We start from the raw sequence: 27,983 nt of genomic DNA on the forward strand, positions 1-27,983 counted from the left end.
GCCGCTCCATTGGTTGCTCTGCCTCCGAAAGGGGCCCTCTCACTCCTCACTGAGTCAGTCTGGTGCTCGGTCGTGGAGCTCCCAAGTCTCGCTGGCCCTTGAACTGGATGTCCGTTTCCCAGAGTTGCGAGCAAGTTTCCCTTCTCCCCGGCGCTGCGTTGGCTCGGGGACCGCTCAGCAGCAGGCGGCTGAACCCCGGGCCACACCAGCCGCGTCTCAGCTGCGCGCGCTCGTAGGTCGCTCACTCTCTGTACACGCTGGGGGTCCCTGAGCTCGACTCTGAGGGCGAGATGCCCCTGGGACACATCATGAGGCTGGATCTGGAGAAAATCGCCCTGGAGTACATCGTGCCCTGTCTGCACGAGGTCGGCTTCTGTTACCTGGACAACTTCCTGGGCGAGGTGGTGGGCGACTGCGTCCTGGAGCGCGTCAAGCAGCTGCACAGCAACGGAGTCCTGCGGGACGGCCAGCTGGCCGGGCCGCGCGCGGGAGTCTCCAAGCGGCACCTGCGGGGCGACCAGATCACGTGGATCGGGGGCAACGAGGAGGGCTGCGAGGCCATCAGCTTTCTCCTGTCCCTCATCGACAGGCTGGTCCTGTACTGCGGGAGCCGGCTGGGCAAATACTACGTCAAGGAGAGGTCCAAGGTAGGACGCGCGCGGGCGCCCCGCCGCCGCTGCAGCCCGCAGGGACCAGAGACAGTCCGAGTCGTTGTCTGTCGCCTTCGCAGGGCTACAAGAGAACTTTAGTTTTTCACCAAGAAGAAAAAAATCAGTCTGGTCTCCCCGCCCCGCCCGGGGAAAATCCACTGGAGGAACTTAGGTTTATACTTTGAATGACCTTCTGATAATTTTGAGATAATGGCTCTAGTGGTTGGTTTAAACCGGCAAACTGTGGCTTTTTCGTCTGATTTTAAGACATGGAAGTTCTCAGAGGTCCAAATGAGGGACGGGTTGTTAGAAACATTGTGTGTGATTCGAGACACACGTACATTCATGTCTTTAAATGTCTACCTGAAAGTCACCTAATATTGCCCTCCATTGATTCTGAAATGATTCCTGTGAACACACTCTTAAGAAGTTCTGGAAACAGTTGTGACTTCGTAGTGTGGCATTCAGTTTGTGGGGTTTGGCAGGCAGGGAAAGAGTTTGCTCCTCTTCACTTTTCAGTGCTGCCCTCGGCTTGTTGCGTCCAGGACGCTTCGATCATCCACCTGCTTTTGAAAATTCTCTTCTGGTGCTGAGCCTACACCAGCACCTTCTCTTTCCTAACTATCAGCTGATGGGGAAATCTACTCAAAACCACCAGTTATGTGATCAGGAGAGGATAGCCAAGTACCTCTGGAAAGAAATCATGTTTCTGTTCACAGCCAGAAGTGACTCCCTGGGTGGAAATTTATCTTGGAAATATTTACAGGTAGATTGGCAGAAGTATGGGAATGCGTGGTGTGTTATTTGGGATAGTCTAGCTACTCAGTCTTTTCCACAGATGATAAGCCAGCCAGTTTTCCTGTGGCAGTTCTGAGAGTGATTTGCATTTTTTTTTATTGTGGACTGCTCAAGGGGCACTCTGAACTGTAGAAAACTTTTGCTTTATTTAACACAGCAAGGCCAAACATGCTAGCGTGAGAAGGAAGGTGAGCATTCACCTGTGCACCATTCTTGAACCATATAGGCTGTATTTCTCAATTTAAGATTGATCCTGTGATAACATACCATTGTGATTTCATTGGTCCCATAAGCTGAGAGGGACACTCAATATAGGGCAAATGGTGAAGACTGGAAATGTGCAGAAGCGAAGGGGTTGGAGTGGGTGAGTGGCGTAGAGGAGAGACAGATTACTGTCTGCCTTTCAAGTAGGAGAACATGAATAGCATATCTGACAACATGGTTAATAATCAGACACAAAAAAGTAAATCTTAGAGGAAAGAACTGCTTTCTAACTTCTACTTTGATTTGGGGAAAATTCAGAATGAGCTGGACTCAGTAGAAGATCGATGCTAGTTTTCTTCCTTGTATCGTTTGGGTGGTGGTTTAGAAAGCTGTTTGCCTTGATTAGTCTTATTTTTGCACCTTGCCCGGCTAGGGCGGGGTGGGGGAGGGGAATAGCTGGCCTCAGTATTGCGGAGGAGCTTGTAGCTTCAAATTGAAAGAGCAGATGACTTCTTACCAGTTTTTAAAACTTTCCTTTACACTTAGGTATTAGGAAACTCCCCCTTGTCTCCTATCCCTTCCCCAGCATTCTAGGAACAGGATTTGCTCTGAGGGAGTCAGAACTAATTGGTAGAAAGAGGTCACTAACATATTTGAATGTGAGGTATTTTTGTTTAGCTTTGACTTAAGGATAGTGGCAGGGTCTTGACTAGCTAGAATTTAGCTCCACAAATGGAATGAAAAGCACTCTGTACATCTGGCCAAGGGAAAAAAGATCTATAGACATGATCTTCCATTATGGGTTATCTTCTGAGTAGAACAAATAACTTTTCACTCAACAGAAAATGACTGTGCACTGAAAAGAGGAAATTCATCTCTGTCCCCTGAAGACACATCTGTCTGTCCACACCCAGATTTCCAGCTCTCCTTTGGTTGTCTTGGCGCAGAGCTTTTCATTCCTTCTCTTTAGAAAAACCACCTCCAGATTGGGATATTCCCAGCCAATTAGAACCAAATGTAAACCAGGCTTGAGCAAACAATTATTATAGTAAAAATTTTTTAAAACTTTGATTCGCTTGTGTAAAGAAGTCTCTTTAGTAGAGTCTGCGGCATTGAGTCTCTTGTTTGAAGTTCATTGTTAAAGCATTGCAGAAACACATTCCATTTCTACATGATTTATATTAGTTTCACCTTAATTTTACCTTATTTACTTTTCTTCCTCCAACTAAATACTCTGTGCTACATCCTTCAAGTGGGTTTTCAGAAAAAATTATTTTTTTTAAAGTAGAACATGTGAATTACTTTAAACAATTCTTTGTAAGTTTTTATTATGAAAAAATTTTAACATAATTTAGAGAGGCTAGTATATTGAGCTTCCATCACCCATTTTTAACATTAGCTAATACATACATTTATTTTAGAACAGTTGGTGTTCGGGTACTTTAAATTCTTGGGATTGTGCTTATTAGTGCATTGATCCTAATTAAATACTTTTTTCCCTGGATTTTTTAAAGGTCATTGAATGATGTAATAATGCCCTTTATCTCAATGAAGCAATAGCAAAGGCATTGGCAATAAAGTAGGAATAGATACTGAAATTGAAATTAAAATTGTAGAAGAGTGGAAAGAAATATTAAAGGATTCTCCCTCCCTTTGGCAGTAATAACTGCCAAAGAAGTTACTAGTGGTCAGAATTTTGGCAGTAATAACTGCCCCAAAAGTTGCTACTGGTCAGAATTTATCTACTTGGTTGGAGAAAAGTCCTAGGGTGCCCAATACTCTTTGGGAAAGTGGTTTCCATAATGTAGTACGGCAATATGGCACCCCCTAACATCAAGCATGATCATTGCTCTCAGGCTATCAGAAGATTTATCTGTTACTTCCTCTTGGAGAAGTTAGACCAAATCCAAAATAAATATTGGTTATAATTTGCTCCTTTTGCTTTGGCTGCCTAGAAAATGGCTGCTTTCCAGAGAACGTGTAATTTATGGAACTGAATGTCCTGCTTGAAGCATCTCACCATAGGCTCGCTAGTGAGTAACTAATAATAATAACTACCTTTTAATGAGCCCTTTGCTCTGTCTGGCCCGGTGCTAATAAGCACTTGACACACACTGTCTGTCTGACTTAGTCTTCAGAACCACAATCTTCAGCAAACTGAGTGATCAAATCATTTGCCCAAGGTCACAAAGTCAGTGGTGTGAAGCAGTGTATCATAAAAATTAGAGAAAAACTCGTAGATATAGACAATAGCATGGTGATTACCAGAGGGAAGAGGGGTGGGGGAGGTAAAAGAGGGTGAAGGGGAATAAATGGTGATGGAAGGAGATTTGACTTGGGGTGGTGAACGCACAATACAATACACAGATGATGTGTTACAGAATTGTACACCTGAAACCGATATAATTTTATTAACCAATGGCACCCCAATAACTTAAGTTAAAAAAAAGAAATACATTTAAGTTTGAGGCTTAAGCTGGAAGCTACTGACCTGGTAGCCTTAGGAAAGTTGCTCAATTTTTATCAAGTGTAAAATGAGGGATACTTCCTTAGAGCTTTTCAGGGTGGGAGCATTAAATAAGATTATATACCTAAAATTCTTAGCAGATCTGAGTGTTTATAAGTGTTATAAAGCTGTAAGTGGAAGATGTGGGATTCTAACTCAGGTCTGTCTGACTCCAGAGTCTGTGTTCTTGCCTGCGATGCTCCTGCTTTTCATCCTTTCACTTATTTGGCGAGTGCTCACTCAGTGTGGGGTACTGCACAGGGCTTGGGGGTACAGCAGTGAACAGGCATAATCCCCGCCTTGTGGGGCTTAACGTTCACTCACACTTTTGAATCGCAGGCTCTTCCAGTTCACACTGATTAGTTCTCAAGCCTAAAAAAGAATAAAGACAAAACCCCCAAATTGAAGTGGGTCAGCAAAGTCCATTTGAGGGAGACAATGTAGGACCGTGCTAATGTTTTCCCACTGTTACTGGCAGGGAAAGTGTTCGTTAATAAGGCTGGTTGTTAGGATCCCTGACTGGAGTAGTTTTGGATGATACAGTGGTGGGGGATCCGTCGTCCCCCTGGAAACCATGCAGAGAAGTGATGAAACAGCAGTAAGTCTGAGTAAAAGAAAATGTGTGGCAGGGGGGAGGGTTTGTTCCTTTGCCGTTCAGCAATAACAGTTTTGGCCCACCCTTCCCGTGTGATGTCAGGAATAGCCATTACTCAGTGGAGCTTTTCACAGTTGCAAACTCCTCGAAGCCAAACTGGGGTAATGCTTTTGGAAGCTCAGGATCTCTCTCAGGACCCGGGGGCAGGAAACGCAGGCATGGTTCACAGAGAAGACTGGAGCCGTGAATCACGAACCAGAAGGTCCTCAGCCTCAGTTTGAGATCAACAGATACTCGACCAACATTCTAGACTCTGCTCTTTCTTCCCGTGGAGAATGTGGGGTGGTCTTGCCTTGGCTTAGGGGACCCGTCAGCCTCGGTTTGGGGTGATAGTGGGGTGCATGGAACCAGAGGTCCCAGATACGATGCCAGGACCCGTGATGAGTGCAGTTCTTTGAGCATGGGGTTTGAAGATTAGACACCGTAAGTGGTGTCTCTGCAATTAAAATCTTAAAAAATCTACCCGTGTAGGAGGTACTTACGGGGGTGAGGCATGGAATCTGAAACACTGGAACATTTTTCTGTAGGATGTGACGGATTCCTATAAAAGCGTTTGTATTTAAAAATAACTTAGCTCTTGGAGGAAGGAAATTAATCCAAGGAAATAATTTATAGAGCACAGCCTCAGTGACAGTGAAGCAAGTTTCTCCGCTGGGCAGTTTTCATAGTGTTTTTTTTTTTTCTCTTTTGTTGAATAACACCTGGGAACAAGGAAGGTAGGTGTGGTGTGTGCATGTGTATGTACTTTATAATTTTTCTTGTTCAGTTTGGGGCCACTGGTCACACAACCACAACTTTATCTGTTTTTAGGGAAGCGGAAAGTCAGGGGGTATCAGTTTACTTTTATTCATTGTTGAATTGTTAAGTGTCTTGTACTGTGGTAGACTTGTAAGTGGCTGAGGGAAGGGGAGGTAAAAGTTGATCATAAAACCACGCAAAGAGGCTGAAAGTTGAGTGGTGTGAAATTGTTGTCACTGACTTTACTTTCTGTTTTTCTGGTTAAACAGTGTACTTTTGCACTGATTAGTCATTTTTCTTTCTCTTCTTTGGGCTTTGTCCAATTTCTCTGTTTTAAAATTAAGCGATCAAAATAAGTTACCCAAACTATACAGGATTTTAATGGCATAGGTTTTTAAAGTTAAGAGAGGGATCAGGAATCACATCTACCCAGTCCCCCAATTATTCAGCAGTTTGTACATTTGGAGAGATGAGGTCTTGTGCAAGTTCTTGGGGTGGGACTGGGGTGGGTCTTGAGCCTAAGCAAAGGAGCTTAAACAGAGAGCAGCTAGCCTGGCTGGGGTCTCTCCGTAGTCGGGTAGACTGGGAGACGGGGTCAGTGGGTTAATTCAGCTGCATCAGCATTTTATTTGGGAATTTTAAGTATAATTCTAACATAGAATTGACAAGCACCCTTTCATGGAATTATGTATGTCTATCTGTGCTTTCAACTTGCGGGTGTCATGAATTTTTTCCTTTCCTGACCTCACTCAGCCCAAAGCAAATTGCTAAGTTCTTTCCTGATTCCCGAGTCTGGCTACAAAAATTTCAGATTTAATAAATAGCAAGCCGCCTTGCACCTTACAGCGCTTTTCTGAAAACACAGCACGTGTGGAAGACTTCTCTGATGAAGCTGAAAGATTGGGGTGGGGCTTGTCCCCTTGTGAGCAGAGCACCTCTGAGAAACCTCTCCGAGCACCCCGGCAGTGTGTGTGTTGATAAAAAGCTCAGGGGACATCTCACGTGTGGGCTGCACTTGCTCAGTTCGGCAAGGCCTCTCTGCTTTTGACTCACCTTTGCAGCCTCTGGTAAATTAAGTGGCATTTTCACCTCTGCCTACTAAGGAGCAGCCTGCACATTTGAACAATGGAGAAGGTTATTGATCCTTTGTTAATTATTACAGCAACAGACTTGATAATTCCTTCATAGCAGCACTTTGTAGCTGTGAACTAATATTGCTCCAAGAAATGGGTGTCATTTTTTCCGTAGTGTTTGTCAGATGTGCCTGTTCTGACAGTAACCATAGTTCAGATGTATTCTGCTGGGCAACTGCCAGGGGTGTCCAGCCGGTAGCTGAATCCAGAGGCACTGGAACTGCAAATGCAACAGACAAATCATTTTATGGTGCCAGACTAAGGAATTCGGCTTTGGCGGATCGCCAGGGGCCGTTGACTTGGCTCGGATTCAGAGCCGTGTGTGCGTTTGCCAAGCGAGATTAGTTAGCTCGGTTCATTATACATGAATTGATACCCTGTTTCCTTCGATTATTTCCATCTTAAACCAGTATGGCACTTACCTTAATTTTGTATCTTCTTTTGATATTGGGATTTGTGGATGAGTTCCTATTTTTGTTTCTGGTGAGCTGGTGGTAGTGACTGAGTGTTCTATTCCTCACCCCTGCCCCAGCCCAGCCCCAGCCTGGCAGGCACAGGGCTTTGCAGTTGGATAATGCAGGCTTTCAGATCTGTGTCGGGCTCATTCTGCACCTACTCACCGAGTGTCCTCAGCGTTCGGTGCCCTGTCAATCCCTCCTTACTAAGTCGAGCCGATTTTTGATTCTTTAGGAGACTTGATGATCAGCCGTTCTCAGTTTTTGGAGTAAATGCAACTATCTCATATGAAATACTGCTTTTCTTCCAAAATGAGGCCAAAATACTGTTGTCATATAGAATAACTTCAAAATACAAAGACTATGATAGCATTCTTGAGTATTTGCTAGTGGAAGCAGGCAAAAGAAAAACTCAGTTCCAGGTGTCAGTGACATCTGGTTTTAGTTCTCTAGGGGAAGTCGAGGATATTTTGAAGTCTTCAGGATAATACTTTTCTTCCTTTTTTTTTCCAGGATAATACTCTTCCATTTGAGTATTGCTTGGAAGAAGAAAAGATACATTGCTTTAAGCAGTCTGCACATCTTTTGGAGCACGTGCTGTCTTCTCCAGACACACAGGTCAGGAATCTGCCGTGCTCCTCCCTCCAAACGCCCTCCCATTTCCGCTCATCTGTCTAGTCAAACCTGAGGGGCTGTTGCTCAGGAATCTCAGTACCCCACACAAAACTGACAGCGAGTCCTTTGTTTGTGTGTTCATTTGCTTATTTGTTTTTGATGGCTTTTTTCCCTATTCATATGGTTTTGTAGGTTAATGTGAATATTTGGCGTGAATAAATAAAACCTTTTACAAACACAAAATATTGAAGATTCAGGCAGGAACTTGCACTATTATTGGTCAAAGTTTTGGCTTTTTTGTTTTTTAGGTTCACTGTGGAACTTCAAGTTTTGTCCTTTTTTTTTTAAACTAAATTTAGTTTTGCCTTTATAGTAGAATTCCTTGAGGAAGAAAGAGTATTTCAAAGAGACTTGGTTTAACCATAAATCACCTGCCTTTTGTTTTCATCCTCCCTGCAATCCATTTTAATGTGCTTTTGTCAGAGTGTAAATGGTGCGGAGCCCATCTCCAATCATGCAGTCACCATGCTTTCAAAGACCCAGCCGGCCTCTGCCCCCATTGTCTACTGTACATGCTGAGCGCTTCTTAGTGCGCCATTTAAGTTCCTCCACATCTGACCCCATCTGACCCCCTCTGACCCTATTGACCTTTCTATACTTAATCTCCTGCTCACCGCCTTCCTTCTCTCCCAATTCCCGAAATGCTGCGGATTGATTTGCAGGCATACTGAGCTTCCCCATTGTCTTCTGCTCTTCCAAATCCATCTTAGTGCCTTCTTCCTGAAGTCTTCCCTTTGCTCCCTAGCACTCGGCAGGTGGCTCAGTCCAGGCTGCCCCCGTACATTTATTTTTTTGACTGCTTATCCTAACCCCACATTTACTTAAAAGTCCCTTTAAAGGCAGAGCTTATTAAGCTAAATATATACTTTTGTGCTTTGAACAGTCCTTGGTAATTCATAGGTGCTTGTTGACTTAATTTCATCTTCAAAAGGAACTGTGATTTCAAAGTATGTCAGGACGTCAAAAGAAAAGAAGAGAAGAGAAAAGAAAAGAAAAAAGAAAACAGAAAAAAGGTTTTGCACCCTGATCCCTAATTTGATGTCAAAGTGTTTAAATATTTTATTACATTAACATGTTACTAGCCCTGGCTGGTGTAGCTCAGTGAATTGAGCATGGGACTGAGAACCAAAAGAAACATGTTATGAGGGACCATCTTAAAGGAGGCAGTTGGGCTTTGGAAGGTTTTTTTCCTCAGTGCTGGAATTCTGTGCTTGTCCCGGAAGGTCACACCTGAATCCTGCCGCCCATTCATACAGCTCTGGCTCAGAGAAGCAAGAGAAGACTGTGGACCATGAGGCTTGGAGTCCTGGCGTCTGGTCCTAGCTCAGCCCCTGGAAAGTGGCATCTCAGGACCTCCATTTCCACTTCTTTAGGAATGAGTTTGATTTTTCTTTTTATTTTTTAGCTTAATTTAGTCAGTACCTACTAGTACACCCTAGGATGGATGTTTTTACATTTCATGTCATCTCACTGTGAACTTGGGCAAGTCAGTTCTCTGAGCCTGACTTTTAGAGTATGGATATAATAATAAATATCTGCCTCCAGGATTATAAGGAATTCAATAAAAATAATTTCCATCTGAGAATAAAATTTCAAAGTATGAAAATTTATGAGAATAAATTTTCATCTGAGAGAGCAAAGAGGTCCTTTCAAAGAGGTAGACTACAAAGAGGTAGTCCTATGACTACCAGCGGCCAGTCACACCCGGGGAGGATCACTGCCGTGACAGTGTCCTCAGCCTGCTGCAGAGTCACCGCTGGAATGTTTCCTGCCAGCTTCAGGAACCACACTGCCAAGCCCTCGCCAGAAGCTGCCCCAGGAACACCTCTTGCTTCCTGCTCTGCCCACCACCTCCTGTTGTGCAGGTTAACAGTGCTGCTGACTAATTCCCCTTTACCTTTTCTCATCTAGGGAGAGGCATTGCTCCAGAACTCTAGGTCTTGCCACAAAATTTGAGACGTGGCTCTCCAAGTGTGGTTCTCAGCATCACCCAGAAACTTGATACAAATTCTTGGGTTTCTCCCCAAACCCAGTGAAACAGAGACGCACAGGTCCTCCAGGTGGTTGTCACCCGTGCTGATGTCTGAGAACTACTGGGTAAAGTGAAGGAGGCTAAATGGGTTGATGGTGCTGTGTCTCCCTATAGTTTCTCTATTACAGAGAAAATCAGAGTTTGGTCATTTGATCTGAGCTGAGCTTATTCATGGCCAAAATTGAAAAATGAACATGTTTTTAGTTCAATTTAGATTTCTTGAGAAGAAACTGCCACACAGTAACATGTTAAGTATACACACACACATTTTCCCCCTGTTTTTGTACCAATAAAGTTAATTTTCCAGAACCAGAATTAGAGTGAAATTTGGAACTGATTCTTTCCTGTTGTGGTGAACGGAGGGAGAAGCCTTGGCTAACGGATGCAGAGTGTTGCTCCTCCACACGGGCACCGGCACCGGCAAGAATGAGGAGGAATCGTAGTGATTTTGGACAAGCACCAGCTGAACAAGAGTGTCTTGGGAGCGGGTGATTCTTTCTGCATTGAGCCTGTAGTATGTGCTGACTGTGGTCACCACATGGAAGCCTATGGTGATTTCTGGTGCTCTGGGGAAGGGGGGCCTCCTGAGGAGGACCCAGAAAGGGTGGGGGGCGTGGGGTGGAGCTGCCAAACGAATCCAAGTGACGACTAGGCAGAAGTTGGGAAGTGCGTGTCGCTTACCTGCCCTCCTTCCCCACGGAGGGCTTTGCTTCCCCGTTAGGCTTTGAGCCAGTGCTGGAAAGCCGCAGAACCACCTGAGAACCCTTTGGTGCATTGTCTTGGAGTTGAAGGCAGACCACTCCAGCCATGGCCACTCTGGAAATAACAACACCTATTCTGAGTTAGCCAGATTTTCCTGATATTTCAAAAGTAGGGTTTAGTGGTGGAGAAACCATGCCTAAGTCTGCAATGTCCCATAAATTACTTTTTGGGTCTGCCTCTCAGTTTGTATGTTTGCAAAAGGGGGCTTGTATCTAACTTGGAGGAACATGGGGGCAGTTAAACTAATAATTTCTGCAGCCACTGCCCCCCTCCCTACCCCAGACTCAGAGGCAGGCACCCCTTTATTACTAGCCCTTTCACTGCTCCCCAGAATAATTCATACATGTCTCTCATAGGAGCGTTTTACTTCCTACCGGTCTAGGAGGTCTTCTGGATCTCACCCTCCTATGAGCCACATGGATCTGTAGCCATAGTGTTCTAGTTAACATAATTTTAGAAAGTTCTGTATCCAGTGGTTGCTAATCAACGTGGTAGTGGAGAGTTAAGATGTCTCCTAAACAAGTTTTGCACCTACGTGAGGAACATTTGTCTCACCCTTTGTCTTCCTGAGGGGAATATACTTTTGTATTTCCTCAGAAATTTTTACTTAATTGCTCATTTATCGTCTGACTTTGAAACAAGCCCCAAAACCTTGGCTGCTTGCCTTCCACAGAACCTGGCAGGGGCAGAGCGACCCCATGGGGAGGGGCCATGGGACTCGGGCCTGGGAAGCAGATATGGGCCCTTGTAGCGACTGCAGAGGGTGTGCTGTGGGGTCGAGCTTGTCCTGCAGTGTGAGTAGTGGGAGCAAAGACAACTCACACAACCGGGGCTTCGCCGCAGGGCTCAGAGTCAACTTCCTTTGCTCCTTGCTTTTGTTATGCACCAACTCTCACCCCCCACCCCAAGCGTTTAGTTCACAGACTCAATTCCAAGCACAATCATTTTTCATATTTTGGGTGGGTTTTTTTTCATTTTCTGATTTTCTATTGTTATGGAAAAGATGGTAGGCCAGGGTGAGGGGGAGTCAGAAACTTCAAGTAGAATTGAAGATCTTAGTTTCTTCAAAAATGAGGTGACTTGGCAAATGTGAGACATTAGGTGAGCTGTCCTGGTAGGGCATGACTTGGTTGTTAAGACCTCCCAGTCCACAGGCAGACCGACTGGGCTCGCAAAGAAGGTTACCAGGTCTCCTCCTGCCTCAGTTTCCTCATCTGTAGGATGCAGGTAGTGGTTCCTGCCTCATGGGGTTGTAATGACTGTTGAATGAGGTAATGTTGGGAAGCACACAGACCAGGGTCAGGCACGTAGGGGGCACCGTACAAATGTTTGTTCAGCTCTAACTGACTTGCTGCGTGTCATTCCTTTCATGCAGCATCCGTATATTTCCAAGTGCTGAAATGCAAATATAAATATATGATCTGGCTTTCTAGCAAGTCCTTTACCTTTATTTTTTTCCAGCATAGTTGCACTGTCCCAAGTTAATACTCTTAAAATTCATTGGGAATTGCAGGGCAAATGTTTTCTTGGTTTCTATTAAAAATAATGTTTCCCGGCATTTTTCAGGACATGTTTTTATTAGTCACTATTTTTTGTGGATGACCCACTAATAGAATCTTGTCTTACCATTTGTAGTTATCATAGATTCCCTAAAGTATCTTGGGATTCATGGAAGATGAGAATTTAAAGACAACTGTATTCCGACGATCTGACAGTCAGAAATGTGCTTTGTTTTCTATTGCACCTGGAACCGTCAGAGAGCTCCCTGTAAAGTTTTATTTTTCAAATGAGACTGCTTTTCACATCAAAGTTAAATATTGTGACTCCCTATCCCCATGTAGCCTTAAGAATTACTCATGAATTTGTTTTTCTGTAGAAGTAGGATAACTTCTAGGTCCTTATAAGTTCCAGGGTTAATGACTTCTGCGGAAAAGAGGGCAGTGTCACTCATACAAAATGACTGCTGCTCACCGTCACCCCCCACCAGGAGATTAAATGAGACATGTGTAAAGTGGCACCCTGAAGTGCCACCTGGCTCCGTGGGTCCTCAGGAAATGGCAGCTATTAGATTTGCAAAAAGGTGTCAGAATGGGTGTGGTTACATGCCTCTCTTGCTGTCCTCAACTTGGAGCCTAGCTGGCTTGTACTGATTTCATAATTGCAAGGAAGCCCTTATTTAAAACATTTCTCTGGTGACTGGGGTAGTGACAGGGGGAGGGAGGTGCTCTCCCGTGCATGTTCCCTCTGTGTCCCGGGCTGTGTGCTCGGGGTGTGGGCCGACTGCCACCCTCACGCAGCGCACGTAGCCCTGTCACTCAGCCGTCACCCGGCTGGCCCAGAGCCAGGCCGCTGCGGGAAGGGCTTGCCTTCCCAAACCCAAGCAGCCTGTATTGATATGTCGATGTTCCCTGGCCTGTTTACTGTGCTTAATTGCAGGGCTCCGCTGAATCCCCTCAGAGGGGAGGAATTAACCACAATTCCGGGAGGAATGACAATAGTCTCTTAAATTCCTGGCCTCTCAGAGCTTCAGTTGCTTCTTGGGGAAGGGCAATTCAGATTCACTTAAGTTCATGCACAAAGTGGAGGGTCCTCTGGAATGGAATCTTGATAGAGAGCAGTTAGACTTCACCACCCACGACTCTGCTGTAATTGTGTGTGTGTGTGTGTGTGCACTTTCTGGGGGCTGGGGCGGGAGCTCAGCTCTTTAATGTAAGATTCTCACGGCATCATTGTCACTGAGCTAGGAGAACTAGATAGAAGGTTTCAGAGTCTAGGTTATTGTTGATGGCAGTTTGGGTGATCCTGAATCTAGAACCCAGTTCATAGTAAAACAAGGGCGGTGATGGGAAGGTCCACCTGGGGACAGGTTTTCAAATGGGGATGCTGCAGCCCCTGCTCAGGACGCTACCCCTGACCAGAAGGACTGCAGACCCACCTCCCAGAGCCACTGAGAGTCACTTGTAATGTCTTGCTTTTCATTTTCAGAATTACTGAAGTTCCTTGTGTTACAACAAAATTCAGCTATGAGGCATGGTGATTATTGTTCCAATGGGAGTTGAGGTTGTGTGTGTCACGCAGGGTTCTGGGGGTGTAGGTTCGGAGAGAGAAATCATTAGTATGGATGTAGGGCAACTGAGAAGACATAAGTGGTTCTCAGTGTAGAAACAAAATTGTAGAAAATATTTTAATGAGAAACTTGGGGGTTATTGGAAAGATTACAGTAAGTCCTCAGTGTTGTCAGTAGGTTCTGTGACTGTACAAATGAAACCACGTCTAATGAAACTGGTTTTACCATAGGCTATGTAATATAATAGATGCTGTTCCTACAGCATCTTGTCAGTGTTGCAACAAAACAGCGTTTTTGAGGACCTGCCGAATTTACCCGACACGTGTTTGACTGGTGCCCTGAATCTTCAAAATTGCCAGGTCAGACGCTGAAACATCAGGGAAGGGAGTGCAGTGACTGGACACGGCTCACGATGTTGCCAACAAAAGCCTGTTTCCTAGTTCCTCCTCCTGCTGCCGCCTCAGTCTTTAATGAGAGGTGGTAGGAGGAAGGAAATAGCTCGGCTGGCTCTTCACCAACAAGATAGATGACAGACAATGCGCCAGATAACTAATGATGGTTTGCACAAAGTTCCCTATTTTTTCTCTAACATGTCCACATTATCTACAACTGATTTCTTTATGCCAATCCAGATGAAGTTAGAATGAATATATAAAAATTCGAAGGCACTTTGCAAGCTTCTATGTTGTCCATCATCTCGTCAAGAACTTACTTTTTTGTTCAACCTCGCACAGAGCAGGGACCTGGCGGCAGCGTGAACTTAGTTTGAGGACGTTTCCTTGAAACTGTCGGAGGAAGCATTGCATGGTTGTCACCATCTTGGGACGTTGCCTGTGAACACCGTACTAGAGTCATTGAATTTAAGTGACACCAGTGGGTTGCACGAGGTGCCCTTGAAGAGTATGGACCCCTGAACGAGGGAGGTGAGGACAGGCTGAAGCAGTAGTTCCAGTTTGCTTTCCACGGCCACTGGATTTCAGTTCCTTGGCCTTGCAGAGGAGTTTTGGAGTTCTCCCACTCCTTGTCACGGCCAAATAGAAAATAATGGAAAATGACATGTTGGCTTAATTTATCTTTAGGTTTTTTTTGTTTGTCTTTTTAGAGAGCAAAACTTGCAAAAATCAGGCCTCTTCCATTTTTCTGTCACTCCAGCCTCTCCTGTGGTGTGTTTCCACTTAGCACTTTGAATACTTAAAAACTCTTTTGTTTTGGGTTTTCTTTTAAAATAGGAAAAGTTAGATTTCAGAACTGCCGCTAGCACATGTAGTGCTTTCGTTTCAGTTTTTAACAACATCCCCCTCCCCCCATGAATCACCAAGTGGGACCCCTTCCCCAGCAGGTGCCTTTATGGATCTAGGACATACAGTGTACAGCCGTGCAGCTGCCCTGCCCATGCTCCACATTGAAGGCATGTGTTACAATATGTGCTGAACACAAACCACCCAGAAAGAATGGCCCCATGAGTGTAGCCTTTAGCACGTCCACCCACAGCTGACTAGAAACATTGGCAAGTTTGTCACGAGGCTGTTGTCACCTGAATATAAATTAGACCCATTTTTGGCCAGAAAACTTCAGCAATTACACTCTCCATTATGATGGGTTTCCTGGCTGGTTTTCCAAGCTAAAGAAGGTGCATAGTCTTGTGTATTTCTTCTCAGCTGCTTCCGCATCTAATTCTCCATGTGGTTAGTGCCTTATGCGGGGGAGGGAAGGATCCTGGGTCTCCTTTGCTTTGTCCAGAGTGGACACAGGGGAAGGACTTGAGGAGCGGAGTTCTGGAGAAAGTGGGTGGAATGCGGTTTGCACTGTAGGGTGAGGCCGTGCCTTTGGACCGCAAACATCTGAACCTGGTGAAGGGAGTTGGGAAAGGTGCCCACTTACAGCTCAGGAGCCAAGGCAGGAGAGCTGATTTCTTAGGAGATGCAGATGGTGGTCTTAAAATACAATCTGATGTATTTTTTTGTGGCCCTCATTTAAAAATTGGGATAAAAAATATTCAGGAGCATTGCCCTGGCTGGCATAGCTCAGTGGATTGAGCGTGGACCTGTGAACCACGCGATCGCGGTTTGACTCCCAGTCAGGGCACATGCCTGGGTTGCAGGCCAGTTCCCAGCAGGGGACACACAAGAGGCAACCATACATTGATATTTCTCTCCTTATCTCCTCCTCTTCCCCTCTAAAGATAAATAAATGAAAAATCTTTAAAAAATATTCAGGAGCATTTTGCTACAAATCCAGTTTGGTTGTCTGCTACTGCCCTAAAACCAGAGAATTTTGTGATACTGAGCCCTCATTGTAAAGGATGGTAAATTCCCTGGTGTAGGGAACACAACACGCACTCCAGAGTTCTGACACATATACGCATGCATGAGTGGTTTCAGTTATTTGTTACGCACAAGTGCCAAAAAGAGTTGGAGCTACAAAGCACTTAAGTAGAATCAGACCCCTGAGAGGGAGGCATGCTGAAGCCCCGTGAGGGGAACAGAAATGAGCATATCACCCACTTTAAAAATAGCTAATATGAAGCAGCATAAGGAGTATCTCCTTTCGTCTTCTTTAACCCATTTTACAGATGAGAAAACTGAGGTGTAAAGTAGTTAAGTAAAGGTTTTTTGGACTTAGGTTGCATTTTATTCAAAGTATGTTCAGCTTAAGACCATTCATAATTCAAGACAAATCCTTACAAAGATTGGCTGCTATTTCTGCATAGCGGTTAGATGGGTCTTAGCATTTGGCATGGACTTAAATACCAATTAACAGATCACTCAGCCAGACAGCTTTGAAGTTATGCTATTTTTGACACATTAAAAAATAGATGCCCATTTATTACAAATTTTGCAAATAAAGTAAGACTTTATTAATATTTCAATTTGCTGATTTAAAATTCATGTAAAATGCCACTTGATTATAACTTGCTCAAGATCCAGTTATACTAGTGACTCTGGCTCCAAAAAATCTGTCGTTAATTGTTATTAGAGGAGCGGCAGGCCTACCTGGAGGCTGGGAGAGGGCAGTTATACCCCCCTGGCAGCCACGTGTCTGACACGTTCATCACTGCTGAATGGACAGAGGGGGTCTCCGATGCCAAATGTTTGAAATGATTCATCTGTGCAATCAAGCCGTGGTTAGTTTCAATCAAGAACACTCTATTTAGGCATTGGTAGGGAACTCTTTGACTTTCATTTTTCTCAACTTTACCTTTGTGATTGATGAGATCTCGTCTTCTATAAAGTCAGCTTACCAAGAACCCTGATAGAACAACTGGTTTCTTTTCCACTTGTAGCATTTGGGGAGCACATTTTGTTACTTGTATTTGGCTGTTAAACTTTATATATCTGTGTACATTTTTAAAGAATACATACATTATTTTCTGCCTGAACGTGGCTGCCTCTGTGTCTAGAGTACATATCTTTGGTCTGCAGCCAACCTGGGAGCCTGGGAGGGGTTCATCCCTCAGCTAATTTTCCTTTGGCTACAGAGCTGGAGCTGTTGGGAGGCCTCTGAGGATGGGGGCGGGGGGGGGTCCATGCTGGATTCAGAGGAAGAAATGGTAAATGCATAAGGGGACTTGTGGATTTGTTTGCATATCCAGCAGTGGAACTAAAAGACTCTCTTGTATATGCTTCTGTAGATCACACTGACATTTCAAATATTAATCCAGTCAGGAAGCTTTGGCAAGTATGAAGTCTGTAATAAATGAGACATCTTCCTGATCTGTGTCCGAATCATTGTGTGGCATGATTGTCACATGATAATGAAAGTACTTTGGCCCTGTTGTTGTTGTTCTGAAACACTCTCCTTTCTACACTCTAAATCCCTTCCCGGGCTTGATGAGGTTTAAACAGCTGCTCAGTTGACCCAGCCGGTTTCCGGGGTTTGTTCCTGTCCCGTGCACAAATTGGCACAGAATTGAGTGACTTGTTATTGACGTGATCCTCGCTCCTGAGTGCGTCGTAAGCCTCCTGGTTGTAGACAGTGCCAAGGACCAGCAAGTCGCCGGGAACGTGCCCAAGCCAAGACCCGTCTCCTGTGGCTGTTGTCCAGAAAACACTGATCAAATTGACTGTACGAGGTTTGAGCAGGCCCACTGAGGCCCACAGCGATTTCCTTCCATTGTTTCCAACTTGATGCGGTGGCTTCACCCGCCAGGAGAAAGGGTGAAGATTTACTGTGGCCAGAGAAGTTTTCTCTGTTCCTCTCTTGAGAGATCAGAGACTTTGCTGACTCTTAGAGGTTCTGGTCCCTGGAATTTGCTAGCTCTTTCTCTATGTGTTTAATAGATACAACAATTCATTAAGGGTGTACTTTTGTGAGTTGTATCTGTTTTTTCAATATTTGAATCCAAGTTGAGTCCTGAGGCAGGTGTGGGTTGATAATGCCCTGAAGAGCTGTCCCTCTTGCTTTTCCTGAGGTGGATGCTGAGATCAAGTCTTAGATCTTCCTGGGCTGTTGAGGCCGTGTAATCCAAGCCCTCTTTACAGAAAAGAAATACAATTAGTTGCAGAGTGAACTAGGTGGCAGCCATCCGACCACTGACCTTTTCCTTAGAATTGAACTATTTAAGAATGTAAGTTTACGTAGCATCAATGGGAGTGCTTTTTCTTTTCAGGGCTTCACAGAGGGGTGAGGCTGAGATGGTAATTATTTGTAGCTTCAATGAGTTTCATTATTGGCTCAGTGGTAGCTCTCATAATCCTAATAGCTGCTTCTAGGGACAAGTAATTCCCTCATCATTATAGGTGACTTCATTTATCTCTTTTTCCGCAGCCGGGCCGTCATTTCTGTCTGCTACCAATCACCTTTTCCCAGGCCATATTTGCTTGGTGGTACCATCATTTGTTAAATCTTGATTGCAATAGCCTCAAAATTCCACCTTTTGAAAGATGTTCAAGCAAACGGCCTAACTTTACCTCCTAGATGACATTGCATTGACATTTTAGATGTTCAAAGGTAGGATATGGGGATTGCTAGCTGTGTAGGAATATAAAGTTTGATAGATATGGTGATTTAAGCTTTAAGACCACCACAAAACCCAGTTACCGTTCAGCTTTATTATTGTTTTAGAGACATGGTTTTTTATGAAGTCAATATGCAGTGTGTGTGTGTGAAGCCTGTAAAGCTATATACCTCGTTCATGTCTTCATGTTCCTACTGGGAGAGACTTGGCACCCACAGCACTGAAGCTGATTCATGGAGCTACTCTAGTGCATTAGTTTGGGCCTCTACCTGACTGATCACTTTACCAATATAACAATCCGGCCATTTACGGGAGAAAATACAAACTGGATTGCTACATGTATATTGGAAGATAGGTTTTTAAAATGACAGAGATCTATATTGATTTAGATAGAATGTACAAACATCTTGCACATACTCTTTAGAGGAAAGAGTCATTTACTGACTCATTCATTTGTTTGTATCACATTTTAACAGACACCTTCTCTGTGTCAGGTGCTATTCTGGGCACTGAGAATACATCAGTGACCAAAGCAGGAAAAATATCCCTTTCTTCATCTTATGTTGCCAGTTCCAATATCTTTTTTGCATCTATCTCATCTCTATAAAAATAGTTTAGAAATATGGCCACGTCTGTGCAAAGAACTAGCTGTTGCTGATGCCTTTGTGTTTCTTGCTGTAATTTCTCCAGGGAACGATTAGGGCAGAGGTGTAAGTCCTCACCTAATAACCCTAATTTTGCAGTAGCCCTTTTGATAATCTTTTAAAATCATCAAGCAGGTCTCAAGTTTCTGATCACTAATATAGAAAATGCATGTATCTAAGTAATAAAACTTAGTAATAAAAAACCAAGTAATGTTTTAAGTAAATTTGTGAGTTTGTGTTGGGCTGCATTTATAGCCATCCTGGGAGTCATGCGGCCCATGGGCCACGGGTGGGACACCCCTGGATTAGGGGTTTGTGACCCTCTTAATAGTAACTCTCAGTAGAATTTATAGTAATTTAATAGTGACTGTCAGTAGAATATTTAGTATGGCTTTCTGATTTGTTCCTCCACTTGGCTGATACAGGTAGTACTTAATTATCAGTAGGAAGAAGACAAGCATTGGGAAACATAAGATGTGTCTGTGGCCTTTTCTGTGAGCCAGATGTGGCTGGTTCTCCGCTCACAAGTTAGGACACAGCTTCCCATTGACCCTTCCCTCTTCCTTCTTCCCTAATCATTTGAGCAAGCCTGACCTTTTCCTCCTTGGAAATTGGTTTCCGCCTCTATGTAAATGCAAACATCTTAAGTCCCAGATATAAGACAGCAGGTAATTTGGTAATTCAGAGGCACTTGTTAAATGGGCATAATCCCTAAATTCCACACCTAATGATTCTGATTTTGTGGATCTAGAGAGGGAACCTAGAACCTGCTATTTCAGAAAGAAGGAGTGAAGAAAGGCAGCATCCTAATGAGATATATGGATTACTGTCTAGAATGTTCTCCAACTCTGGGAATATTGTTGAACCACTTTCTACTGGGCTGCGGCACAGGTATGACTTGGCCATTAAAACTTGTGTGCTGAAGAGTCCAAACTTATGTACTGTACATGCAATTAAGATGCCAGCAGTGCCCATAAGTGTCACATAGTACCTAAGGAGAACATGTTACTCAGCTGCTCACCAATGGGAGAAGATCGTCTCAGCTTTGTTAACCATCTTTCTTGGGATTTCTCCTTCATAGGCAATGGTGGCTTGCTACCCAGGAAATGGAACAGGTTATGTTCGGCATGTAGACAACCCCAATGGTGACGGCCGCTGCATCACCTGCATCTACTATCTGAACAAGAATTGGGATTCCAAGGTACTTTGGAATAATGGGAAGAGAGCGGGAATAATGGGGTTAGAAATGAGAGGAAAAGAGTTCAGATGACTCAGAGGAGAGTTTGGAGTTCAAAATTCCCACTGGCGAATCTTTTCTATTTTGTATCCCCCATGGTATTAGTACTGAAGTTGATGAGATGAAAATAATGAATATGAAGTGAATGTGATGGGGGGGTAGGGTCATTATTAGGATATGGAAGGAATGGTTGGTGAAGAGAAGGCAATTTGTTATTTTAGGGATTGCCATTTTAGTGTAATCGAGAGCCGACAAGACTCTTAGTGCAGAATAAGATGCATGCTTTTCCCTTCCAGCAGCACCATTGAGAGAGTTTCGCAAAAATAGAACTGCAGGATGTAAAACCATCCCCGGCGAGGTTTCCCACACAGTCCTCTCCGTGGGGTGAGCCATCTCACTGGTGGCTGCCTGCCATGGCCTGCTATGGTTTGCGAATGCCAAAGGCTTTGTGGTTTCTTTTTGTATTTTTGAACATATAGATAGAAAGAGATATGAAGCCTGGTTCCACACTTACAAACATTTGTCTGGAATGCGTGTCCTTTCTGAACACTAAGGATGATTTAGGAGTCTGGGAAGTCAGAACTTTGTAAGCTTATTTGGCTTTTGAACCTCCTGCATCTTCATTTCCCGTTTATTAAGGCAGATGCTGGCTGTCATGGGCTGGGATATTTTATCTGGGGTCAGAAAGTAAACCTGGGAATCCAGCGAATCAGTGGCAAGGCTCTTCTCCCTATTTGGTAACATGACTAGAATCCATCCCTTAGCTGTCCTTTAAAATCTTGAAAGGTGTTGTTATAGACAAGCAAATAAAGTGGTCAGATTTGTGACAATATATTACAAAGCATGAAATCATTCAACAAATATTTGAATGCCTGCTACTGCCAGGTATTGTGCTGTGGGGGAACATCGATGTGTGAGGCCTGCACTCTACCCTGCTGTGGTTATTCTGGTAGGGCAGATGGGGTGTACACGTGAAATGAACAAAGTAATTCAATGAAAAGAGAAAGACATGTAATAAGACTATAGATAAGGGGGTCTGAGAGTTCAGACAAAAAGAGCTTGTCTCTTCCAACTAACAAGGTCACACAGGAGCTAGTGGCGCTCAGAGGGAAGCTGTAAATTCTAATTGGAGGGGAAGTTATGTGGAATTATTATCCTAGGAGGCTGTTAATATTAGATCGAACCATGGGAAATTGCTGGGGGGGGTTGTAGGTCGAATTTGTTGAATACTGGTGATTCTGTATGATTCGACTTAATAGAACTCCATTTTCTGTCCGTGGGCATCACGACTGTGGAGTGAGGTGAATAAAGAAGCAGCTCTAGCCAAGTCCGAAGTAAAAACTTTGGTACAAAGTATGAGGCTGAAGTGAAAATTTGGGAGTATATATGCTTAGAGTGGAGGCTGGAAGATGGCTTTGTTTTTAGACGTGTTAAATGTCATTGTTAATTAGCTACATGTGAGGCCAGGAAATAATCTTCCTTCTTTGTGGCCCTCAGCTACACGGTGGTGTCCTGCGGATATTTCCAGAAGGGAAGTCATTTGTAGCGGATGTGGAACCCATTTTTGACAGACTCCTGTTCTTCTGGTCAGACCGCAGGAACCCTCACGAAGTCCAGCCTTCCTATGCAACCAGGTAACGGCCAGGGCCAGGATTCCTCAAGAGAACGTTCTTGTTTAAACCTCAGTTCCCAGAGAATTCTCTAAATTCGTGTCCTGTGCATATATGAGGGCGTAACCACACCCCAAAGCTGCTAGCAAACCTGTTTGGAGTCAATTTGAGTTTTCCTTAAAAGTGGAAGCTTTGGATTCTTTAGTACACAAAACTTAACGTCAGTTTGTACTATTAACAACTTGTTTTCCAGTAGATGAGCGCATTGGATTCTAAATTTCCCAGAATGTTTTTCTCTTCTCTCCTTCTCTTTCCCATCCCTCTTTTCAAAAACATCATATTGAACTACTATTCCTTGAGGATGTTAGCTGTCACATACCAGGAATTCTGTCTGGTCAGCTCTGGATAAGTTTATGAGTTGCCAGTTGAAAGCAGATATAGAACTTTGAGAAAAGAAAGAGGAATTTGTTTTGAGTTCTGTTCTTGTTAACCCTTTCCTTAGCATAAAATTGGTTTGGGATCTCTGTACTGATCATACCCCAAAAATTGGATATAAAATAATTCTGTCCTTAGATTATGCATAGGAAGATTTTCAGTGTATCTGATCAATTTCTTGTTGTTGAGTATTCATCTAGGAACTTGCTATAATCTTAATTTTGGACTCTTTCATTTGCTCAGTTTTATAGCCAAAGCCGTAAACCAGGCAGACCTGGAGTGCTGTGGGGACAGCTCGAATTGGGACTAGCAGCTGGGGGAAGGGGGTGAGAGCATGGGTGGAAGGATACTGACTAGACCTTAACATGCCTACTAAAATTAAATACACATTGTAAAGTTCTTAAGATTTATGTGTCCTCCTCCAGAATCACAGATCTGAGCCCCACACAGACTTGCATATGAAATGTCAAACGCGCCCTAGCTGAGCAGGTAACTATCTTACCACCAAAGCCTGCTTGTGGCTTGTTTAATGGGGTCCAATAATTAGACCCTGTCATTTGTGCTGGAATTCCCTCCTGATTCCACTGGTCCTCGATGACTGGAGTCACAGGAAGCATTAGCAAACGCTGATGGGAAGCCATTGAAAAAACCAAGTGCTATTGAAATTCCAGTAGCTAGTAATAGTTATAAAATGAGACTTTGTGAAAACTCATGCATAAAAGGACTCCTATTCCAGTCTAGCTCACAGATAGGATAAAGCTTATTAGTGAGGACAAAGCAGAAAGCTTGAGGGCATTATTATTCCATTGCACCTTTGGCTCAGTGTCCAAAACTGAAGAAAGAACGCCAAGAGTTTTACGTGTCCTGTCACTTAAATAAGTTATGCTGTAAAGCTTCACTCAGATGTCACCTCCTCTTCTCTGTCCTCTCCCCACCAAGCTGTGTCTCTCAGTCTTTAGCAGAATGATTCCCTTTTTGTCCTTTCCATGTAGATCATTGCACATTGTTTGCAATGCACATTGCACACTGTTACATTGTTTGTTAAACTGCCTGGCTCCCCAGCTAGAAGCTGAGCTCCTTGAGGAAGAGGCAGACATATTCACATGAGCATTCGAATTCCCATTGCCCCCATTGATGTCTGGTGCATACTTAGAATTCCTTACATGTTTTATTACATTTAAATAGAATTGAAACCAGAGAAGTTTATTTTAAATTAAAATTGGGATGGACTTCTAATAATAGGGAAAATTTTAAATGTTAGGTTTTACAAATGAGTCTGAGGGGAGGTTTGTAGGGTGCATTTTTTTTTATATTGGTAGTATTTTTAAACCTCTTTTCTAACATCTGCTTATCTTTCACAGATACGCTATGACTGTCTGGTACTTTGATGCTGATGAAAGGGCAGAAGCCAAAAGAAAATTCAGGAATTTAACTAGTATGTGTTTGGTAATTTTCTGTGACTTTTGATCAAATCAATCCTTGACTTTTATTCAAGATTTTTTTAAACGTATATTCTAATCTACTCTGTTCATTCTCAGCTGTGGCTTATACCTTCATATATAATGACACCTTGATGGGCTTAATCCTGAAACCTTAGCCTGAGCTCTGCTGGGAAAAATCAGAAAAATGTAAAGGGTAGCCTTTGTGAATGCCCACTGATTGCATGACAGTTTATAATAGATGGGAAATTGTTAATGTTTTATTATTAATATTCACCCATCCAGCATAATGTTAAATGTTGCCCAGGATTTTGGCACATTGCAAAGGAAATACAATGGACCCAGCGAGGATGCTTAATTTATTACATTGGTGTGGGGCTGTGACTTCCAACATAAAAACTGGGCTCATATAACATAAACTGAATATGACTTAATAGCACTCCTCTCCCCTCCAACCAGTATTTGTAAAGGAGCATCTCCCACAATCTGTTGCACTGACACACTAATCCTGCTAGTCTTGCCCAGGTGGTTTATGAGAAGGTGAATTCCTTGCCTCCCAAACATGGGAAATATTACGTATTGTGTGCCTCTCTTGAAGAGTCACAGTGCTCACTAGCATATTGACCAAGAAAAATTAATCTAAGAAATCCTGCAGTAAAGTCATATGTAACATTGTCTAATTCATGATCCGTTTGGACTATGTACCTGTGAAACATTTAAGAAGACCTCTTCTGCTAAGTCCTATCGGGAGGCACTCTGCTCAGTTCTGTTCTGTTCTGTAAGTCGGGGAGCATTTACTAGAGGCTTTTTAAATGACACGTGTGATGTTAAATGCATCAGATCTGGCTCCTAACCCTCTTCATTTTCCTTTCTGTACCCAACCCAGGGAAAACGGAATCTGCCCTCACTGAAGACTGACTGTGCTCCAAAATCCGCTGGCCTCGTTCATTGTAACAACAGTTCCTGAATTCTCTTCAAGAGTTGAAACCCAAAGAAGCCCTCTTCAGTGAATTGGTGACCAGCAGACCCCCTACTGCTTGCATCATTCACATCCCTGTCTTGCAAATGGTACTTGGTGTTGCCAAGACTGCATCCACCTTCGGACACTCTCTTTGCCAGATGAACTCCTTATCCAACTCTGAAAATATCTGCAGAAGATCTCTGTGGCCAGCGGTTGAATTGATAGATTTGGTAATACTGTCTATCGAAATGAGAGCCCAAGAAGCACGGGTGAGGGAATAAATCTGATTTGCACTTTATGTACACTTCCTGATTTGAAAGGAGGAGGCCTGCAAAGAAAAAAAATGGTGACAGATGCCACAGAGAGGCATCACTGAAGCCTTAATAGCAAGAAACAGGACTCTGTGTCATCTGAACAATTTCCAGATGTTTTCAATCCAAGGGCTGCTGGGGTTTCTGGAGAATGATCACAACCTAATGACATTATTACCTCTAGACAGGGCTGCTGTCGTGGTCAACCATTTATTAGTGTCCTCTGGGTAGACACTCCTTATTCCTAACCCTACAACCCGGACCCATTTTACTGAACACGCGACTTTCTGATAAAAAATGACATCATTTATTTTCTATTCTCACTTTTACTTGGAGAGCCTAACTCTTCAGGGGCAAAAACTAGACATTGTTTGGTTGCTTTGTTGAAATGAAATTTGAATTTAAAGCAAAGGGAAAAATATTTACCTGGTAGCTTAGAGCTGGCAACCTCTGATGCTGGTGTTGAAAGACCTGGGTCTACCAATATACGACAAATGTGTGTGCATCTTGAATAATTTGAGAGCAAGGTGGAGTTGGAAATGTGGACATTTTCATTTTTCAGTGTTTCCTTTTAAGGAGCTCACCCTTCTTTAACAAAATAAGAAAATATATTAAAAAATAGGGTGCTATTAAAAGTGGAAATAAAACAAAATATTCTGAAAAACTGTTTGAATTCTTCACATCTTCTGTCCCGAGTTGCTCATCTCAAAACACTCGAGTCTCCAGGTCCACTGTGGTTGGCAGTGTGGCCGGACCCCATGGGTCTGGCTGGACCGAGGAGGGTTCTCCCGGGGCAGCAGGCACAGGTTCCTCAAGAACTCTGTGTCAAGTGCCTGCTCTGTGAAAGTTACTCTTCCTAGTTTCCAATTCCATTTTCCTATTTTGAAAATCCCTTAATTACTTGTTTGAAAATCCCATAAACTTTAAAGAGCCAGGAATATATTCTTTGGCCATTTGCAGATATATAGACTTTGCAAGAAAGAACCTTATTTTTTCCTTTTCTGGTTTTAGAAAATTTCCAGCTAAGATGTGTTTCCATTCTCATAACTGCTCTCTCTCTCTCTTTTTTTCCATGCTACTCATCACCTTCTAACTTACTGTGTAACTTTCTTATTTATTGTGTTTGTTTTCTTGTATCCTTCCCAAGCACAAAGGTAATAGGAATGTATCCCCAGCACCTAAAATAGTAGCTGGAACACAGTAAGGGCTCAGTAAATACTTTTGAATAAACTCACTCTCCTACCTTAGCATTTCAATGGTTTGATTAATTTCCTTCATTTTTGGCAGGAAGGACTTGCTGGAATTTTTGTACATACCCATCTCTCATTGTTGACTTACACTTTTAGGCTAAGAATTTTAGAAAGCATTGGTCATCATGTCATTTCATATTTGCTTACCTGTTTGAACAGGTTATTGACCCCTATGAACCTGAAAATTGAACAGAGAATTCTGCCCTTTGGTACCCTGGCAACACAGGAGTAATTTATATGAGTAGATTCAGGTTGGGCAGAGTACACTCTTCCTTCAGAACAACTTTGGAAAACTTCATTAAAAGAGAAAGAAAGAAGGTTGTTTCTTGAGAATTTTGTGTTCTATAAAATTGCAACTAAGATTTTTTTTCCATAATTACAAATGTCACGAATGACAGACTATTCTGAAAGAATAGTCATTTTGTTCCAATAATATACCTTGTATCTTTTATTTTGGCCCATATTTTGCCTTCCCAAAATATCAGACCTCTTAGGCCTTGCTTACTTCATTCAGACATAGGTCTTATAAATTAATAAACTATATATTAAATCAACTTTTAATGCACTGATTTTTTTTTCATGGCTGAATCTGAGTTCTGGAAGATTAAGCTGGAAAATACAACTCTAATAGTGTTTGCTATTTTGCTTCTCTCTTTGACAGCCCACTTAGGCAATGACTTCGTCTTGCTAAGCAATGTTATTTGGCAAATAATCTGATCAATTTCTTTTATATTCCTGGCAATGAAATATTAAGAGCCTACCTCAGTGTTACATCACCTGCATAGCACAGAGTCCTTGGCAGGAGATTAAATTTTGAACCAAAGATCCAATTTCATGGAAATAAAAAGTCTTGCCTAAGTGCATTAAATAGATCTTCAGTAGAGTAGTTAATACCAATTAAATACTAGGATGTCTGAATCGTGAATTATCTATTCAGACATAATTTTATTTTTCCTTCTTTAAATAACTCAGATTTCATTAGAGGCTGGGTCATCCTAATTTATTTTGGCCATTCGGTCTTCAAATTTCTTGTGTTTCAGAAAGCAATGATGAGAAATGCCATGCTGGGTCAGCAGTTTATATAGAGTAGGGTTTTGGACATGTCGGGTACTTTTATATTTGATAACTATAAGGCAAGTACAAGGATGTTCTTGGTAAAGTTATTTCAAATGAAAATAATACAAAATCGACTTAGCTTCAATCTCGAATCTTTTGAATGGCATGACAAGAATACTGATTAGCCAGGTGGTCAGAGACTATTGTCAAAACAGTGGAAATAAATTGTTCTTTTCAAAATGAAGCTGGCTATAGTTGAACTCTGTTGGATCACACATGCTGGTTTGTATTAAAGACCCAGTCTGCTTTCAGACTCAATCTACTATGCAAATGTGATTTTTTAATATGCTGCCATCTCACCTTGGTGATAGGTTAGCCCCTTGATAGGGTAGACTTACCATGGCCTAT

At 43.0% G+C, this 27,983-nt stretch overlaps 1 protein-coding gene across 1 annotated transcript; it reads left to right on the forward strand.

Moving 5' to 3' along the window:
* Positions 1-27,893, forward strand: EGLN3 (egl-9 family hypoxia inducible factor 3). The gene is made up of 5 exons (XM_037161621.2): positions 1-647; positions 20,358-20,477; positions 22,011-22,147; positions 23,920-23,993; positions 24,884-27,893. Exons 1-5 carry the CDS (start codon positions 291-293, stop codon positions 24,913-24,915), a joined length of 720 nt encoding a protein of 239 aa, XP_037017516.1. The 5' UTR covers positions 1-290; the 3' UTR covers positions 24,916-27,893.
* The last annotated feature ends 90 nt before the right edge of the window (positions 27,894-27,983 follow it).

Source organism: Artibeus jamaicensis, unplaced genomic scaffold (assembly GCF_021234435.1).
Source record: "Artibeus jamaicensis isolate MK-2021 breed Jamaican fruit bat unplaced genomic scaffold, CSHL_Jam_final contig_588, whole genome shotgun sequence".
In the NCBI taxonomy this organism is placed as follows: Eukaryota; Metazoa; Chordata; class Mammalia; order Chiroptera; family Phyllostomidae; genus Artibeus; species Artibeus jamaicensis.

Excerpts from the sequence above, each read along its gene's own strand:
- EGLN3 (XM_037161621.2), top strand. The coding sequence starts at position 291 with ATGCCCCTGGGACACATCATGAGGCTGGATCTGGAGAAAATCGCCCTG. Across the intron at positions 648-20,357 it reads ACGTCAAGGAGAGGTCCAAG|GCAATGGTGGCTTGCTACCC; the intron begins GTAGGACGCGCG and ends TCTCCTTCATAG. Across the intron at positions 23,994-24,883 it reads AAAATTCAGGAATTTAACTA|GGAAAACGGAATCTGCCCTC; the intron begins GTATGTGTTTGG and ends TACCCAACCCAG.